The following is an 18456-nucleotide window of genomic DNA, read 5'->3' as shown; positions in this document are numbered from 1 at the left end:
AGTGAATGACGAAAACACCAGACAAAAATTCTTCCACAAAATAAAAGTTCTTTTATTTACTGAAAAATATATAAATATTTATATATATATACTCATTTATTGATCTGTGTTTTGTTTTTACAATCTACCATCTGATTTAAGGCGCATAATCATAAATAAACTAAACAGTATACAGCAACCTTAAATGAATCAGACTTGGTGTCTCACCTCAGTGCTTATATAGTCTGTGTGTTGACAGATTATACAGGACAGCCTGTTGTGACTCAGCCAGGAACAAACACAGTTAAAGCCTGTGCCTCACACGAAACTACCAGGCTATCCATTAGGGATGGCTGCAACTGTGGAGATTTGGTGGGGTTGGGGAAGAAAACAAACTAAACTTTTAATAGATTCTGGAACTATATATATACACATATAGAAAAATAAATTTTACTACAACTGCAAAAGGTCAAAGACACCGCTGAACAGTTCAACTCCACTGGGGCCAGCTCGACTTTACCATAGAAGCAATGTTCTGTGTAGCTACGGCGACCTGAGGCACAGAGTGTGTGCTGGAGCTGGGTGTGGGACACAATGGGGGGGGAGTTCGGACATCTCACATCTCACGGAGTGCGAATAAACCAGGACCCTGACTTCATAGAGGCCAGAGACAGGCAGACATCCAACCTACTGCCACATCTTTGATGGTTTAAGTGTATGTACGATCTTCATTCACTCATTCATTTGTGATCCCAGCATTTCTGCACCAGTCTCACCCTTGTGCCATGACTGGACAGGCAAGGAGGATAGAAAGAGTCCCTTTCACCTTATCAGGAAGGCCAGACCAGCTCCGAGGCCGGCGAGCCCTGCAAACGCCATGAGTGTGTTTCTCACAGTAGCCTCGGGGTCCTCCACATGGAAAAAATCCACGAACCCATGCTGTCGAAAAGAACATAATGGACGCAAACTTTAACTACAGTCACGGAAAAAGAGAATTGGTTAAATGTTCCTGTGCTATGTGGCGGGGGCTGGATCCTGAATGCGAGGCCATCCTCTTAAGGAATCAAATAATTCATAGACCAACATTACAGCCCTTGAAATTACACTACAGATAAACTGAAACGAGCACAACACCGTTTGATCTTCAACCCCAGAAATCAGGCCTCAATCTAAATTTCAGCGGCCTGAGTCAGTAGTCTACATGGTATCAGGGTAACTCACCCATCCATTGTTATTGAGGAACCAGTCACACTTCTGGACGGCCAGGTATGAGGAAATCTCGTTAGCTACAGCCTCCACGCATTCCGGCCGCCCAGCCACTTTCAGGTGTTCACTGAGTGCGGCGCCGAAGGCCACTAGGGTGGCAATGCGACCCCAGTTTGTGGCGCCATCGCTGAACGTGTTCTCAGCCACGTCTCTCACAAAGGACACACCATCATCAATGTGGTCTGGATCAAGCCTCTTCATCATACCTGCAGACAACAGAAATAAGAGATCATTAATTCACATATGGTGGGAAGGCATAGGGTGCCCTTACAGACATCAAGGAAACATTTGTGTTGTCATAACTATGTTTTATAGACATAGCCTATAAAAGGACGTAGGCCTACTATTTAGTGTGGCCAAGAATATAACTAAGCAGTGAAATCGAACATCATGAATTAGAATAAAGAATATACTTTATATAGACCGAACGCACTCTAGGTTGAGAGTTAGAACTAACAACAAAATGCACTCCAACCTCCAATAAGTTCGCACATATACCCACATAATAGTATCATTTATCTCCGTATGTTTGGTTGTTGGCAAACGCCAGAAAAGCATAGAAAGTGGCGATATGACGCAAGTCTTAGTTTGCGCTTGCGTGAAACGCAGCTTCCTGTGTGTGTTGAATGCCCTGATAAGGCACTTCCGCAGAATTTGGGCTTCAGTTCCAAGAAGCAGACTTTCGAAATGACGAAGTTTCTCTGAAATGATTAGATCGGTTCCCCTAAATATTTGTATGTGTAGACTAGAAAAAACCACGGTCGAGCATATCGTTACTTTCTATGGAAATTAAAGTTCCTAAGTCTTCCTATATCCGAATTAAGTCTGTGTTATTCATAATCACACACAAAAGATAACATTTAAGTAAACAGCAATGTGGCTATGGTTAACCTTGACTAAGGTTCGCGTTAATCAGTAACGTTAACGGCTCCAAATACAGCCACTTCCGCCTAGCGTCAGCTAAAAAGGAATTTTCTCAACTTGCCAGTTTGTCAAGGAAGCAAAGTCCACAATGTGAAGTTATGGTTCAAATTACCTTTGAATACGATCCCGTGCTTTAGTAACACCTCATGGACGACTTTAGTCATAGTTCTCATGGCTTTGTGTCCCTTCCGTTCTGGAGCCGAGAGCCCTGTATAATTCCGGTAAAATGTCAAGATTAATTCTCTTGTTTTTCGGTGGAGTTCAGTGTCCTCGGTCGGGAAGGCTGGGCTAGATGGCTGAGAGTCTGGAGATGTGGGTAAAGATCCATCGTCATCCGAACTGTGAAAACCACTATCAAACCCTAACCCTGTTCTCAAAGGTAGTGAAACTCTGGTTGTGCCAACTTTATCCACGTCGCCAGGACAATCATCCCGTTTATTTTCGGTTTCCAAGCTGAACGACTTTGCCCCCGAGCCTGGCGCTGAAGAGGGCGCTCCTCTGTCTTCCATACGGACCTTGTTGTCCACGACTCCATTTTGAACCGTGAGATGAGGACAAAGCAAACCGACGACACCAACGCCGTTGGGCTTCATTGTTGAAAGACTCATGGCTACTGTCGATAAGTTTCAGTAATGTTTAAGTAAGATTACGTAAAGAGTAAAAACTCGAAAATCCCTTGCGTTGTTTGTAAAACCAAGAGACGACCTCGACAACACTCCCGACAGTAGAGTGAAGCGGAAGTGAAAGCCAGACCTACCTCTATATATAGCCTAGTGTTTGGGGGCGTGGACATTATTATCAGGAAACCCTTATATGGTAGTATATGTTAGGCTAGTAGATGTATGAGCTTTTTCTATAATGAGGTATTGATTAAAATAGGGATTGAATCATTGTTATGGTTCTTGGCAGATAGTGGGTCAGTTAAGCACAAAAACTTAATTCTTGGCTAATAAAAGCATCACATTTGGAAGCTTGGCCTATACCCACCTGAATGAGTCTAGATTTGGCTAGAAAAAGATACACTCAAAGGGCTTCTGATCAGATTTAGAACTATAGGCGCCTCAGATTTGGCCCCCTGGCCTATAGGGCGACACATTTGGATTTTGTATATTAGGTTATAGGCACCAGAATGAGGTTGAAAGTGCAAGGGCCAGAATAGTCTGAGCAAGTTCAGGTTGAAAGTGGAAGTAAATAAAAGCATATTTTCAAAACAAATTACGATTACAGCCTCGTTGCGCAGGATTAGTTTGGTTGGCAACATCTGCATCCTCTCAAAAAGCTGAAGATTCAGCCAAATCCAAAACTGAATCTTCATGCCGTTCAGTGTACCATATGTGTGTAGTAGTATCTAGGCTCCTCCCCATGTGCACACTATAGGCCTATCACATCTTGATTTTTGAGTAGTATGGTGGGAGTAGGCTATATATTAGGCTATATGAATAAAGTTAATTCAATTATTGAAATAATTAGAATAATTATTGATTTAAGGTAAAATATCTAGTAGTTGTTCGTTTTTTCTCTCTATCCTTTTCCACCTAATAATATCCATGTATGTGCACTATTTAAAAAAGGCTGTGATCCGAGGTGTCTCGATTTCAAATCTGAACAGGTCTCCAAATCTGAACAGGTTTCTTTACCAAATGTGATGCTTTTATCATGAAATGGTCAATTGGAAATCTGAGCAGCTGCTCCACTAAGACGCTTATGTCCAAGTTCAACAATAACAACAAACATGATCATCAATTAGAATACAGAACATTGGAGGGGCCATTGCAAGATAGGCCTATTTTTGGTGTATATCCAAAAAACATGTGCTTATTCTAAATCATGCTCTCACTTTCAATTTAGTAAAATGTGCACATGATTTAAGTGCATAAATAAAATGAGACATGTTTTAGTAAAATGACACCACAATTGAGTAAAATGAGAGCACATCCTAGATATACGGAAATGTCTTGCAATGCACCTCCCGGTATCTTTTAAAGTTGTTTGAAGGTTGGTTTTACTGTCCTTTTTGTCTGGAATTAAATCAATATGATTGGAAAATTCTTGTATTATGTAATCAAAAAACACACATTTTCCTCATTCATCTGACTCATGAAACAACTTTCTGGTTTGTTCTGGATAAAAAATAAAAAAAAAGAAACTGGCTAGGCACTATTTTAAAAAGGCTGTGTCATCAAAACCACACATTTTCCTCATTCATCTGACTAATGAAACCTCGCAACAACTCTCTGGTTTGTTCTGGATAAAAAAAAGAAACTGGCTGGCAGCCACCCCTATGAATTTTAGGAATTTTACATTTTACCCATCACCGCTGGGTCTGAATTCCACAGCATGGGAATTTTACCCTTTAATTGATCACCAGGAATGGAATTTCCCCATAAGAATTTACACTTAGATCGAACACATTAGGATAGGAATTTCACAGGAATTTGACCCTTTGATTATCCAATTCAAGTCCTTTAAAGGTACCGAGTTGGGTTTTTTTGTTTTTTAGGCTGTCAAAAATGCACAACCCATAGCAACAGTTGTGTGCATTCAACAAATTGTTTGTTCCTCTGACAATGTTTGTAAAAAGGAAATGTTTAACAAACAAACAAATAAATGTGGCATAAGTATACTCTATCCACTGCCTACAAGTTTTATTGCTTAATGTCACTTCCTATATATATTTTTAAAAAAAACAAAAATACAGGCCGCATCTAAAGACAATTCAATAAACTATCTGATAAAATTGTTCAAATTTCTTCAAGTTTGAGGACGGTGTACAAATCCTTCGCCTGGCCCTGGCCACTCAGCCTCAAATTCTGCCCTCTACTGGCCAATGCTGATATTTGCCGATGCTGGTTCATTTATATAACATGACACCATGTTTACTGTCAGACTGAAATAATGCTTGCGATACAGTGTTTATTCTCATGTTACCACGGGAAGGAAATGATCGCTACATAGCACATGACGCAAGCCCCAGCAACAGACCCCTATATTTAACAGTACACCATGACAGTGGTGGCATACTACATGTCAACAAATGCGACTTCCAAGTAAACACGGTGCCATGCAGATGAACACAGTCAGCACTGTAGGAGCCCATATGAAAAAAAAAATGAGATGAAAGCTGAGAATTCATGTAAAATTTTATTTCAAATACTGACAAAAAAGTCCTTTCCACACTGACATTATTAGACATTCTCTACATTTGACCATATTTGTCCCATTTCCAGTCCAACAATTCACTCCTTTCCTGGCACAATTCTGCAGTTCGTTTGTTACAGTAGTGTGTTTATAATTCAACAGCAAAAACAAATGAAACAAAACAAAAACAAAAACATTTGTTTCACAATGGCAAGTAGTGTAGTAGAGATCCTGCAGGGGCAATGATGAAGCATTAGCTTATCCTATTTTGTAGCCACATCTTTAATAAGAGGCCTGTTCCACCCGTCTGTGCAGCATGGCAGGGCCGTGCCCTGTAACGCACATGGACAAACCCAATCAGACACAAGGTGACCTTTAGACAGACTCTTGATTGGCTCACACTACGCAATTCCAAAGACGTTAAACACACCCAGATGTGGGATATGTCTACTATCTGTTCGTCGAATCATTGAATCATTGTATTTACCTCTGTCACGACTAGTCATAAACACACAAGGTGTGTATAGGTGTGTCCATACTCCAAATATAGCCTCTGCTAACGTCAGACAGCTGGACAGCCCTCCTCAACAGGCTTACTGACCACCCTAACAAGGCTTCGCATCCGACCAGAGGCCGCCAATGATCCCATAAACAAATGCAGTGGTGTCTCCACCAGCAGGCCTCTCCAGAATCTAAGATGGCCGCTCCTGAGCTAAGCAGCCAAAGCATGTGAGAAATGCACCAAGGTCGACCCCTGTGTGTTTAATCATCTCCGTATAGCACCTTTCAATCCCCCTTACATGTAGCAGCTATACATTCCAGTTTACTCTGTGTTCATACAATAAATGAACACAGGCTGATTCCCTTGTGAGTTATTGTGGAGGGCTCTGAAGGCCAATTGCTGTGCTTTTTGGGCGCAGTAGATGCATGGCGGTTTTATTTTCGTTTCCTGCTAGTTCTGCCCACACAGGTTAACATGGGAGCAGCGGAGTCAAAACAAAAGAAAGAAAGAGAAAAGAAAAAAAAACACACACACAAAAACGAAAGACTGAGCAAAAGTGAAACCAAATACAAATTAAACCAACAGATTTGTGGTACATAAGCAAAAAACGAAAGATAAACAACAGCTATTTACATGAGGCTGGGACTAAGGCAGATGGCAGAAAAAACATATACACTCAAATCACACATCATCTTTCTCTCTGAATTTCCCGGTTCTCAAAGCCCATCTCTCAAGAACAAAATCATTTGTACACCTTTGAAACATTGCACAAGTTGACCACTAGGTTTCTTGCCATCTTTCCATTTAACTCCATTTACTGGGCGTACATTGTCAACTGGACATCTCTAGAACTCAGGGGGAAAGATTCTCTGAGTTTGCCGCCCACCCCAGTTGCCAACATAGTGGCTGGCCGAGGCTTGCTGGACAGCACAGCTGATGATTGGATATGAAACAAGCAGACCAGCTGATGATTGGTTGATGAAAAGGTAGCCAATGTTATAACTGGCTATGAGATAGATGGCAGCCTAGTAAATGATTGGCTGTGACAGAAAGGGCTGCAATATCTCACTCTCCCTTTACACTGTAGGTTGAAAAACATGAGGTAATATTCACCTTTTTTTGTAATCTTGACAATATAATAAAGTGGAAATGTGCTGGGGAAGGCATTTAGGCTATTTTCAAAAGACAGGCATGGAAAGTCAAGCTGATGACTTATTTCAGGAAACTTGTGAATATTCAACACTAACAATTTAGAACCACCTATTCATTTTCAAAAAGCGGGGATATCATTTACGCAGTATAGGGGCAATTCCTGTCTCAGGTAATCGAGGAAATATTGACATCCATTACTTAAAGCGATTTTAAGTTGTCCATGCTGCCTAAAACACCTGAGATGTTCCTGTGTGTCTGTTTTTGAATTAACTTCCGTCACTTAACTGTCAACCCTTTCCATCCCATCAAATGCTTGTGACCACGGTAACAGCACCTGCTGTTACTTACCACAGCCATTACATCATCCTCATCAACTCTTCGATTCACCCTCGACATCAGAATTACCCGCCACTGTTCACTCAGCATTAGTGACAGACGTGCTGTTGCACTCTCCGCTCCGATCATTCCCACCGTATAATAAAAACTCAAACAGGAAGAAACAACTCCTTCTCTGACAACAACTTAAGACTCGGGTCACTGACACTGTGCTCTCCCTGCGGCTGTGGCCACATCTTGAACTCACACACACGCAAACACTCTCCTGGTGGCGACTGCGTGACCCCCCCCCCCCCCCCCACCCACCCACACCCCCCTCGTTCAGAGCAGCAACAGAAAGCGTAGTAGTCATGACAACAGTAGAAGCAGTGATCATAAAGAACGCTGCCTGTCCCAGCCCAGTATGGTACAGCAGATACAGTCTTGTCGGGGTTTTTTTCCCTTTTCTTCCCCTCGCCCCTTTTCTTTTTTCTTTTTTTGTTCCCAGTGAGCGCCCCGGCAGGGAGGAGACAGGAGGGGATGAGGGACGAGGGACAACCGAAGCTCCGGCTGCATCTGCAGCAACGACGTGATGACGTGGGGAAAACTGCTTTCATTTCTGCCACTCCGGCCACTCCTGCCATTCCTGCCATTCCTCTCCCCAAGATCAACATTTTTTTCCCACACCCACAGGAATGTGACTTATCAAGTAGCTATGCATTTCTAGTAGTAGTATTTCAAAATGAGTGATACCGTCTAACATATCTGACTGATTACAGATTTGGTGACAGGAGTGTTTTGGAATTCATGATTTGTCCATGAGTATTTGTATAAATATCATATAGTTATGATTTGTCAATAAGCCATATGTTCTAGCAGTTCATTTATTTCCATCCACATCAAGTTTTAGATCAAAGAAAATGTGCATTCAACATGCATCATTAATATCATTTTGTTTTGTTTTGTTTTTAAACTCAGTCCTTGCTTCTTCATGAAGATTCAGAAAGACGCACTCCAGAAAACTGGTCGTGCCAGATGACATCTGAGTGAAATATCTCGAATATCTGGCTCATACAGCCAACACAACAGCCAGGTGGGGCACATATGAGCAAGGCTGGCGTGATAGGCAAGCACCAGCAAAACATGCCCGACGTCTAAACTCACGTCGGGCACATTCTAATTGCATAAGGGTGATCCCGATTGGTTTAAAGGACAGGCCTTGAGGAACCGTCAGAGTCCTTGAGTTGACCTGCTAACATTGTTTTTTTCTCCATTGTCTAGTCGTCCCAGTTTCTTTGGTTCCTTAAATTCTTGGGACAGGATGCTAGCTCCTATTGCACGGCACATCAAACAAACAAACGTGTGTTGCAACAGAGCCAGTATCCAGGAATACATTGGTTATATTTGGTTGTGAAAGTATCACTAGAGGTGCACTGGTCTCGGCCATAGGTACACGACTGGGAGCAACACACATCCCGGTCACTCCCTGTGTCACAGATCATTGCCCACGGAGTCAGATTGAGTTTCTATTCAAACAGACCGTTGTTGGTGAGCTCATATTAAGAAGCTAATAACCGTGGATAAACAAACAAGTTAAGGCCCTTGTTTAAGCCAAACCAGGAATCCTTTCAGCGATAACTGTAGGCCTGGCCAAAATGGCCAACTGTGTGCAAAAAAAAAAAGATTTGGGAGGACACATCAAGCCGTTTAGGAAGAAAAAAACAAAAGAATCCCTTTCTGAAGAAAACAAAAAACAAAACACTGAACTTTCCCGTCACTGCCTCTTCTATTCTGGATAAAGTATTATTGTACGGTACGAGTCTTATGTTTAACATACTTTTGTAACTGTTTCCTGGATTTGAATTCTAGCTAAGTTTATTTGAATAAAGAACGTATTGGCCTTTGATAAGGAGTACCTGTGCACCTCTACATCTCACTACAGCTTTAAAAGACAATCTGATGCTATAAGGTATGTGGCGGACAAGGGAAGGGATGAGTTTGTTGTGATGTTGGTGGTGGTGGTGGTGGTGGAGGAGGGAGTATGGGCATAGGGAGGGTTTAACTAAAGGGATGAAAATGGCAACAGAGCCAGAGGTGAAGAAGACACAATCAGCAGTGATGAGAGAGAGTTAACGTTACTATCTGAGGGAGGATACACTGAGGGTGGGTGGGTGGTTGGGGGGAGGGGGGGTTGTCGATCTATCCACCATCTTCCGTTATGGGCTGTGTGTGTGTCGGACCTGCATCCTGCTTCAAGACACTCATAAGGAACCTGGTGGGGAGGTGGGGATTGGGCGAGGAGGGAGAGAGAGAGAGAGAGAGGTGGGGCAAGGGGGCATACTCAATTGGAGTGATCGGGGTACAGGGATAGGGGTTCGGGAGTGGCAGGTGGGTGACTGCGCTCTATCCAGCCAGCTTGCTGGTGACTAGAGAGGATTTCCTCTGAGGCAGGTCCTGTGGCGTGGGGATGTGGTCCCCGGTCACCAGCCCTTTCTCTGGACCAGCCACCGGCAACTGCTTGCTCTTCATCTTGGCCTTGGCCATGTTGTAGTCGCCTGAGTCGAAGTACTTTTGCTGCAGAGAGGGAGAGGGAGAGAGAGAGAGGAGGGAGAGGGGGAAGGAAGGAGAGAGGGAGATGGAGATGGAGAGAGAGAGAAAGAGAAAGAGAGAGAGAGGGAAACAGAATGAGAAAGAGAGAGGAAAAAAGTAGAGGAGGCAAAGATGACAGAAGTGGAAAGAAGAGAAAGACAATAAGAGAGAGAGAGAAGAGAGGAAGAGATGAACATTATAATGAATCAAAAGCCTGCAAAGTTATGAGTCACAGGCCTGTAGGCTGACAAACTAGAGGGGAGAAAACATCCAATTATACACGTAACAAGTCATCCAACTAAAACTAAACAGAAAATACACAAACACATATGAACACTAGATGTACCGGAGAGCGGTACAAAATACGACTGCCGCCCAGCCCTCCATATTCTCTCAGCAAAAAAAAATCACGCTTGTCAATTTGTCTCCATCTCCTACTCCATCCCCTACTTTTGTGTTTGTTATTGTGCATGCATGTGCTTCTGTGTGTGTAGGTTCCCTTGTGTGTGTGCGTGTGTGTGTGTGTGTGTGTGTGTGGGGGGGGTAATGGTGTGTGTACGTGCGCCTGTTAATGCTTGCCTGCATGTGTGTTTATATGTGCGAGTGCATGTGGGTGGGTGTGTGACTGTGTGTGTGTGTGTGCGTGCATGTGTGGGTGTGTTTATGTGTTATGGCTACTGGATTTGACACTTTTGTGCAATGCGACATACAAATAATAAAAAAAAACAATAGTTATATTCAACAGTGAGCAATTTAAAATGTATGACTACATTAAGGGGACAATCCCTATACGGTTACACTAGCTACGCTAGCGGCGGTCATAATTACTGGTACCTCTTTATTTAGCAACCCCCAATTAACACAATTTGCAGCAATAACCACTTAATGTTAAATATTTTCAGATCCACCGAGTTGTTTTGCTGCAGTGGCGTTTTTGTTTTTATTTTATTTTATTTTTAACTGCATTTCCACTGTAGCCGTGTGAGCACAACACAAGCTGAGGCAGCGTCACACACTCACTAAGTCTCATCGCGCCATTTGCAATTATGAGGGGATGTGACAACCACTTTGAATATGAGGAGAAAGCCTGAGGCGCTTCCACTTTCATTTTTAAAGTGCACTCCAACCACATTTACTTCACAATTTTACCCCTCACAGGGAATGTGCTTTGGGCTGGAAGTGCAATGCTTTATCTCAGTGTGCGTATATACACTGGTGTGTAGTGGCAAAGCACTGAACATGAGCAATTTACTTGTATGCTACTAATTGTGATATGGAGAGTAAGAGAAGCCACTACACGAGGAGGTTAGAAAATTGGGTTCCTCTGGTAAAAAATCTAAAACCTATATGCGAGGTGATTGTTGAATGAGTGGATTGTGTGTGTGTGTGTGTGTGTGTGTGTGTGTGTGTGTGTGTGTGTGTGTGTGTGTGTTAAATCATACCAAAGCTTAGCATTGTGATAAATGATCAAAAAGACTCTTTTGACAAGTGTTTTCGAGTGCACTGCTTAAAGTGAGCCCTTGAAATGTGAGATGCTCTAAATGAATAAACACTGCCATTGAATCTTCCTTTCATCAAACAGCAGGTGGTAGGACACAAGTGATTAACCCTGACGTCAAAGAACTGAATCTATGCTAAGGCAGATCAAAAATGAATCTAGACCACCCTTCTTACATTTTTTTCCCCCTCTTTCACATCCTATCCCTTTTCCTAATCCCAACAGAAGACTCCAATTTGAAACTGCAAGGCGCACACAAACGTCCCCACTGAATAATGATGCAGTGAGCATAGATGATGAAACCAATGGCCCAATCCCAAAATCCGGACTCACAGACTTTGCTGCGCATTCTCACCAAATTTGTAAGGGCTTAGGGCTGTCCCAATGTTGCATTTCAAAGGATGTGAGGGTTTGAGTACACACTTACCAAGCCCTTTCTGTGAGTCTGCATCGGTGCAGACTTCACCAAAGGGAATTACACACAGTTCAAAGCGTTGTGAGGTTTACCATGGAGACCATAGGAAAACCGTAAATTACAAACATAAACAACGGCACGACACACGTGCATGGTGCAAGTGTCAGCAACGGCTTTGTAATTAAACATCGCCAAGGTACAGTACATGTGATCTCGTGAAGTTCTGTCCCAATCCCATTTATACCCATCTGAGCCCATGTGGCCTCACACACTCACTCACTCCCTTCAAGTAAGTCTGTGAGTCTTTAGTCCTTAGTCCTCAGGGCTCACTTTGGGATTCAGCCAATATCTGCTGGGCTGGCACATTAAGGGCCCTCATTTGAATAGTGGGCAAAGAGCAAAGTCCCTCAACCAGCAAAGTGTCTTGAATGCGAACTAAAGCTATTGTAAGGTATTAAGTAGTATTGAGCTGATCCACTGATGTTTGAGCTTAGGATCTTGCTCGTTGTATTAAATTTACAAACAGAGTTTGCCTTGTTGTTAAATAAGATCTAGATATTGCCAGATTTCTAAATTAGAGCACTAAGAGACAAATTAGAACCCAGAGAGTAGCAATACGGTTGAACAATCCAAGCACAATTCTCTTACCCCTTTCTGTAGTCTCTTCATCAGGAAGTCTGACCCTCCTGGCTTTTGCCCCAGGTTGGGGTACTTGGCCTTGAGCTTGGCCTCCTCTGACTTCACTGGGTTGGCGTCCTTCTCCTGGGAGTCCTGCTGGGGACAGAGATGCTCATTAACGCCCACACGCACAGCAAGTCCAACATTTTCATCTGAAATTATTGTCACTCTTTTTTGAAATACAACCTCAAGGTTGTGTCAGTCACGATAACACAAGCCTGTCTTTCAAACTTTCAGCTATCTTTTACATTTTCGGAACGTGTTTGACTTTATGGGTGCGAGTTTAAATGCAGATTTAAGAGGCTCACGCACTGTGGCCCGAGTGAAGTCAGGTGCATTAAACGGACAGTCAGGTCAAAGTTCAGTAAAAAAAAGATATATGGACTGATCAGAATTTAACATTGGTTGCACTGTGATTGGTTTATTCAATTTCACTCACCTACATCCCCACGACCCCTACCCCCCCCCCCCCCTCATTCAAAGCTATTACACTGGGGTGCAGCCATTTCTGAAGGTCCTTTCTGCCTTGATTATGTGATAGACGTCAGGACCAACACCCTTGTCAACCAGGGTTGTGGTTCATGGAATGAAACATTATATCATCCAATGTTGCAAAGGTAGTAATGCAGTGGTTCAGGAGCTGTGCTAGCGTGCATCAGCCTGAAAAGTTGTGGGTTCAATTCCATCACTGTGCACTTGAGCAAGGCCCTTGCCCCCAAGTTTCTCTGGGGACAATGTAATCCTTTGCAATATAGTTGACATATGTAAATCACTTTGAACAGTTCCTGCTAAATTAATAAATGTAAATGCTATGTGGAAGCTCAACAAAACCAGGCTACACAACGCCAGGTCTGAAAGTGTCTGCCGCAGTGTGAGGCAAAAGACAAACCATCCGTTTGTGTCATCCCTTAGTGGTTGGTATGAATTTGCATCGACAAGATGATACCACACCACAGGGCGCACCAATCGGATGTCCAGGGTTCAGAAAACTCTTCTTTGGCGAGCCACCCTGTTATCTCCAAGTCCAACGAGCCTCGCCCCGGTCCTATCTCGCCAGTAAGCAGAGCAGAAAGAGCCACTAGGCTGACTTGACGAATAGCTGTGGTCGTCCATCTACTGTATGCTATTGAGACTACAAGGAGACAATATCCCATCTATCAGTGGCCTGGCCTGGAAGCAAAAGACAGACTCTGATGCCAGGAGTTAAACTAAGCCTAGTAGGTCTAGCTGCACTTGATATAGGTGCACAGCTTTTTTTTTTTTAATGAAAGCTTAGTTTCTTTTTTTTCTTCCTTTTCCTGTCTCTCTTATTAGTGAGGCTAGTTTCTCCTGGGCACTGGGTAGCATTCAAAGTATTTTTTGCTAGCATGATTGAGGAAGGTGGTCTCAGCGTCCTGACACACAATAGCACCAAATGAAGACAGTCGCTTTGGGGTTCCTTCATATGGCTGCAGCCTCCAGGGTAGGTATGCCCCATTTGGCGAAAACATCTAATTGCATTTTTTTCTGACCAATATTGTGATTGCAATTTGTGATTTCTGATACAATTTTTGAAAGTCAAGCTTCAGTTCAATGCTATTGCTTTAAGTTGGCCCACTTCTGATTGGTAAGAATGCCTGATGCAGGAGAAGCACAACACTAGCCTTCACTGTCTGTCACACAAGGAAGATGACATGAATATAAAAAATACATTTGTGATTAGTTAATTGCAGTAGTTTAAATTCACGATTTTGATTACAAATCAATTAATTGTGCAGCCCTACTCCAGGGCCAGGAGACCCTCAGCCAGCCCCACATAGATATGACTGAGGTTGTCTTTGGTTACAAAGCCCCTTCATAAGCCTGGATGTAGGCAGCTATAAGCAAGAGCAGGAAACGAGAAGGCCACAAAGCAGGGGGCTTTTGAGGAAGGGTTTGCTGCAGCCCCTGTGCATATGTCCTTTGAACAGGGTGCTTAAAAGTCCCTGAGGGTGATCGCTGCATTAATGTGTACAGAGCTTTACAGATCCAACGGGATGATCCCTCCTTCGTGGCATTAAGTGCCTTAGCTAACCTATACCCATCCAACTGCAGCACACCAGCCTTGCATACATTTAGAAGCAGTAGTGAGAGACAGATGGCTCTCTATATAGGCTACACCAAGGTAAGCTGCAGGACAGGAGTGCCTAGCCCTTCCCCTTTGTATAAACAGCGTTACACTCCATTTATTCGTTGCTGCTATTTGTTTATTCTAGTAACTGAATGAGGGTTTCATAAAGTGCATGAGAAGTCTCCCAGATAGGAAGACAATGCGTGGGCGTATGAATTTATGACAAGATACACAAATGAGCAAGGTACACAATATTTACGACACTGCTATAAACAGGTGAATGATTAGCTTGCCTGGGATTAATTCCACCTTTACTGCTGTGATAATAATGGCCTCGGGAATGGTGAGTTGCTTATCTTTACGCTGGTCATATTACAGCAGAGAAGCTACAAATCATCCTTAAATATCAACAGAGGAAGTATTGAATTAAATGATACAGGACCTTGGACTTCCATATCAGTACACTTTTAGCAAGTCATTACAACAGAAAACAGTAACGCCCACACATCGTCTCTCACTGCATACCTTGCATATTTATCTCAAAAGGTAGACCCCTATATGCTTACTGTAGCTTCAACGCTCCAAGGTTCTACCATTCACAACTTGACCTGACTGAAGCATGATGAAAAACCATAACCTCAAAAGCCAACAAACTATGGATGTCCATGAAAGTGGGCGGAAGAGCAGGGAGGTTATTTCACATATAAGTTAACTTGAGTAAGTTCATTTGGTAAACCTCCTAATAGAAGATCTGTAAGACTTTGCTTTACACATGACTCTTCTATTAAGAGATTTTTTTTTACCACAAACTCTTGAGTTAACTCATCCAGGTTTGAGGTCACTTCACTTAAATCACTTCATTCAGGTCACAAAGAACCATTCTTACAGTTGCTTAGGTTGGTTTATTTGCCAGCTAGCCAGCTGATGAACGTGGAGAAACGTTAGAGTCAGTCCACGTCATCAAGTGACGCAAAATCCAAAGTTGACAAAATACCAAGCTGTACACCTGCCAGAAAACACAGGATAGTGAACCTGGACATAACTTCAGATATAAATGGCGTATGCTTAATTGTTATGATTGTATGGGGGTCCTCTGACTCCCACAAGGAGTCCTTGGAACCAAATGTTTGTGAACCCCTGACTTAAACCATGTATGTGAAAAACACAGACTGGACAGGTCACTTTAACCATTTATGTGAAATGAATCCAAGTCTGGACAAGTCACTTTCCAGCTGGAGAGAGACAAAAGTACTACAAGCCTGAGATATAGGCTACTCTCTCTCCTGGGCTTTTTGGCTTCTCCACTGAGGGCACATTGAAGAGTCTGTCTGTTCAGACTGTACACAGGCCACATGCCGTCAGTAGTGAGTCTCAGAGGCCCATCTCTCTCTCTCTCTTGTTCTCTCGCTCTCTCTCTCGTTCTCTCTCTCTCTCTCTCTCTCTCTCTCTCTGAGCAGCACGGCCACTGCGCCCACAACAAGTCACTGCGGAGAAAAATCCCGCTTTAAAATCAATGTGTATGCATGATGATGATGATGATGCATGCGTACACCTGCCCTGCCCGCGTCATGATTTTTGGTCACAGACTGCACTGCTGCCTCAACTGCAGTGGAGGTAAAATATTTAAGAGACCGTTACACAGAATAGGGTCATGTCATGAGCGCCATGCACTGTGCTAAAAGCCTTCAGGCAGACTTTGTTATAAACGTTAAGATGGCTGTCGGCTCTTTTGTGTTTTAGAGTACCAAGGCCTGCTGCACTTTCCATTCTTTGGTTGGGATTTTTATGTAGGTTGCCAGTACAGTACAGTAAACTAGAATGTATTGATAACAGTGGGTAGCACCAGGTGGGTGCTATACACATTGATGGTGGTTAGTGAGGTTCTCCCTGCGCTGCAAAAACACTGTATCCTGGTATTAAGCTTATTAAGTAATGTTGAGGTGCAGTGCCATTTGGTGACGCCAACAAGATCTTAGAATGGTATCAACACTCCGGAGCTTACGGCCTACCCTTCTATTGAGCTACTGATGAGCACGTTGTGCAGTAAGATCAGGTGGCTGAGATGTGGAGAGGAGTGGTGTAAACTGTGGGGTGGTTGCTGATGCAGCGCAGCAATGATTTAGCTTAGCAGCCGCTTAGCAGGGTTACTGTGCATTTAGGGGTGTCTGACAGCAACAACTGATCGGTGATGCGAGCATTCGATAAGAAAGTGGCAGCAACAATACACTGTATTGAGTACTATTGTGGCTTCTTGTCAAATGCAATAAACATGCCTTATCTTTACATAGGGTGTCACATGGAAACATTGCAAGACAAGTAGTGCAGTTGTATGGCATGCAGACACTGTCGCAGCACTGGGTCATCTTGCACTGATTTGAGTGAAACACACAAACACTAGCAAACATAACACTCTTGAAGAGTCCCAGTTCTCCAACAGGTAGTCTATAGGTTTGGACAAATACAGTCAGCTGGGGATATGATATTATTGAAAAAGGAACTTGTCCCTCATCTCAAGAAGGACCCGGATATGTTAGGCAGAAACATAGGCCTTGCAGAAAACATTATATGGGCCAATCTTAAAGAATAAAAGAGCCTTAAAGAGTGTCATACATTGATTGATGCTTGTGTTTGAGGATAAGAGCAGTATCCCGATATTCTGCTGTGTTTCTAGCCCTAAAGGCACCCAAGAGACCGTGACACTTGACATCTCAGCCTGCTGATGCAGATGGACACCAAGCGCCTGAACAGCAGCAATCACGCCTACTCTCTCCTCCGCTGTTCCTGTGAACTGGATCAACATGGCAGAGCTGCGCACGAATTATTTAGTCATCAGAACCGGAAGACACCTCTGAAGCTTGACAACAGTACTGACCAATGAGGGGAACGATTTTTTTGCGACTGATCACCTAACCTACAATATGGGAAAGGATAACTTGTGCATTAAGGCAGGATATCTGAGCCTTGCCCGAATATGGACTAGCTCGATGTCACGACATGTAATTACACATTCACAGTAAGGCGACAGGTAATAAAACATGGCCAGGACGCAATGGTACAATCAATACACCCATCTTATCTTGATTCCTAGATGTCAGGGTACTGTGACAGTAAGCCACTGGTTTAAAATAAGCGACGTAGCAGGCTTACAGCTAGCTAACGTTAGCTGACTTCCAAAGCCCTGCACTGTCCAAGGTAGGCTGCACAATAAAACCTACCTGTTTCTCCTCTCCGGACTCCAATGGCGCCTCGGACTCTTGATTCTCTGACGACATGTTTCTTCTCGGGAAACGGTAAAGCGCCTTTTCGTCGCCTGAAAAAGGAAGCTTTTATATAAGATACACTCTGCCCTCAGCCCACGGCACTCCTGTACAATCTTCCTATTCTTATTCCAAAATGGCGATTGACACATCTGACGTCACGCAAGGAGGCATGACAAATACATGAATGACAAATACATTCACCAATGAGGGAAAGTAACCGCTTTGGCATTTTAAGCAAAACATATTATTATGCAGGCTTCTCGTTTGTATTGTGTTGCCTAAATGAACAAAAGTTGCAATTAGGAATCTATGTTGTGTCTAATAATCTAGTATTCATTTTCATAATCTGACAGGTGTTCCTAATCATCAAGGCATCAAAGGCGTATCCCATAACACTGTATAGGCCTACAGTGAGTGTTTTTTTTTTTTTTTTTTTAACCTACATCACTTCAGCAACCTATACTATTGCAAGATTGTCAGTAAAATATCAAAAGTGTCTCTGTCAACGATACTTACATTAATTAACCAATGAATATATTATTATTATTATTATTATTATTATTATTATTAAGCTATTATTATTATTATTATTATTAGGCTATTATTATAGAAAAGTGCAAGCACCTAACCCCTCACCTCTCCCCGAGCGCC

The 18456-nt window shown here is 42.9% G+C and overlaps 2 protein-coding genes across 3 annotated transcripts; both read right to left on the bottom strand.

Moving 5' to 3' along the window:
- Nucleotides 1–28: 28 nt before the first annotated feature.
- mcl1a (MCL1 apoptosis regulator, BCL2 family member a) lies at nucleotides 29–2915 on the bottom strand. Its single transcript, XM_062529485.1, has 3 exons — nucleotides 2282–2915; nucleotides 1201–1451; nucleotides 29–918 (listed from the first exon to the last, which is right to left on the bottom strand). Exons 1-3 carry the CDS (start codon nucleotides 2775–2777, stop codon nucleotides 802–804), a joined length of 864 nt encoding a protein of 287 aa, XP_062385469.1. The 5' UTR covers nucleotides 2778–2915; the 3' UTR covers nucleotides 29–801.
- Nucleotides 2916–7614: 4699 nt separating this feature from the next.
- Nucleotides 7615–17937, bottom strand: ensaa (endosulfine alpha a). 2 transcript variants are annotated; one of them, XM_062529538.1, is made up of 3 exons: nucleotides 17761–17937; nucleotides 12427–12552; nucleotides 7615–9850 (listed from the first exon to the last, which is right to left on the bottom strand). In XM_062529538.1, exons 1-3 carry the CDS (start codon nucleotides 17815–17817, stop codon nucleotides 9680–9682), a joined length of 354 nt encoding a protein of 117 aa, XP_062385522.1. In that variant the 5' UTR covers nucleotides 17818–17937; the 3' UTR covers nucleotides 7615–9679. The 2 variants fall into 2 exon arrangements, with proteins under 2 accessions (XP_062385522.1, XP_062385523.1); XM_062529539.1 differs by having other exon boundaries at nucleotides 12427–12549.
- Nucleotides 17938–18456: the final 519 nt, after the last annotated feature.

This window comes from Sardina pilchardus, chromosome 24, assembly GCF_963854185.1.
Source record: "Sardina pilchardus chromosome 24, fSarPil1.1, whole genome shotgun sequence".
In the NCBI taxonomy this organism is placed as follows: Eukaryota; Metazoa; Chordata; class Actinopteri; order Clupeiformes; family Clupeidae; genus Sardina; species Sardina pilchardus.
The sequence above is the reverse complement of the archived record's forward strand: the minus strand, read 5'-3'. Positions and strand labels throughout refer to the sequence as shown.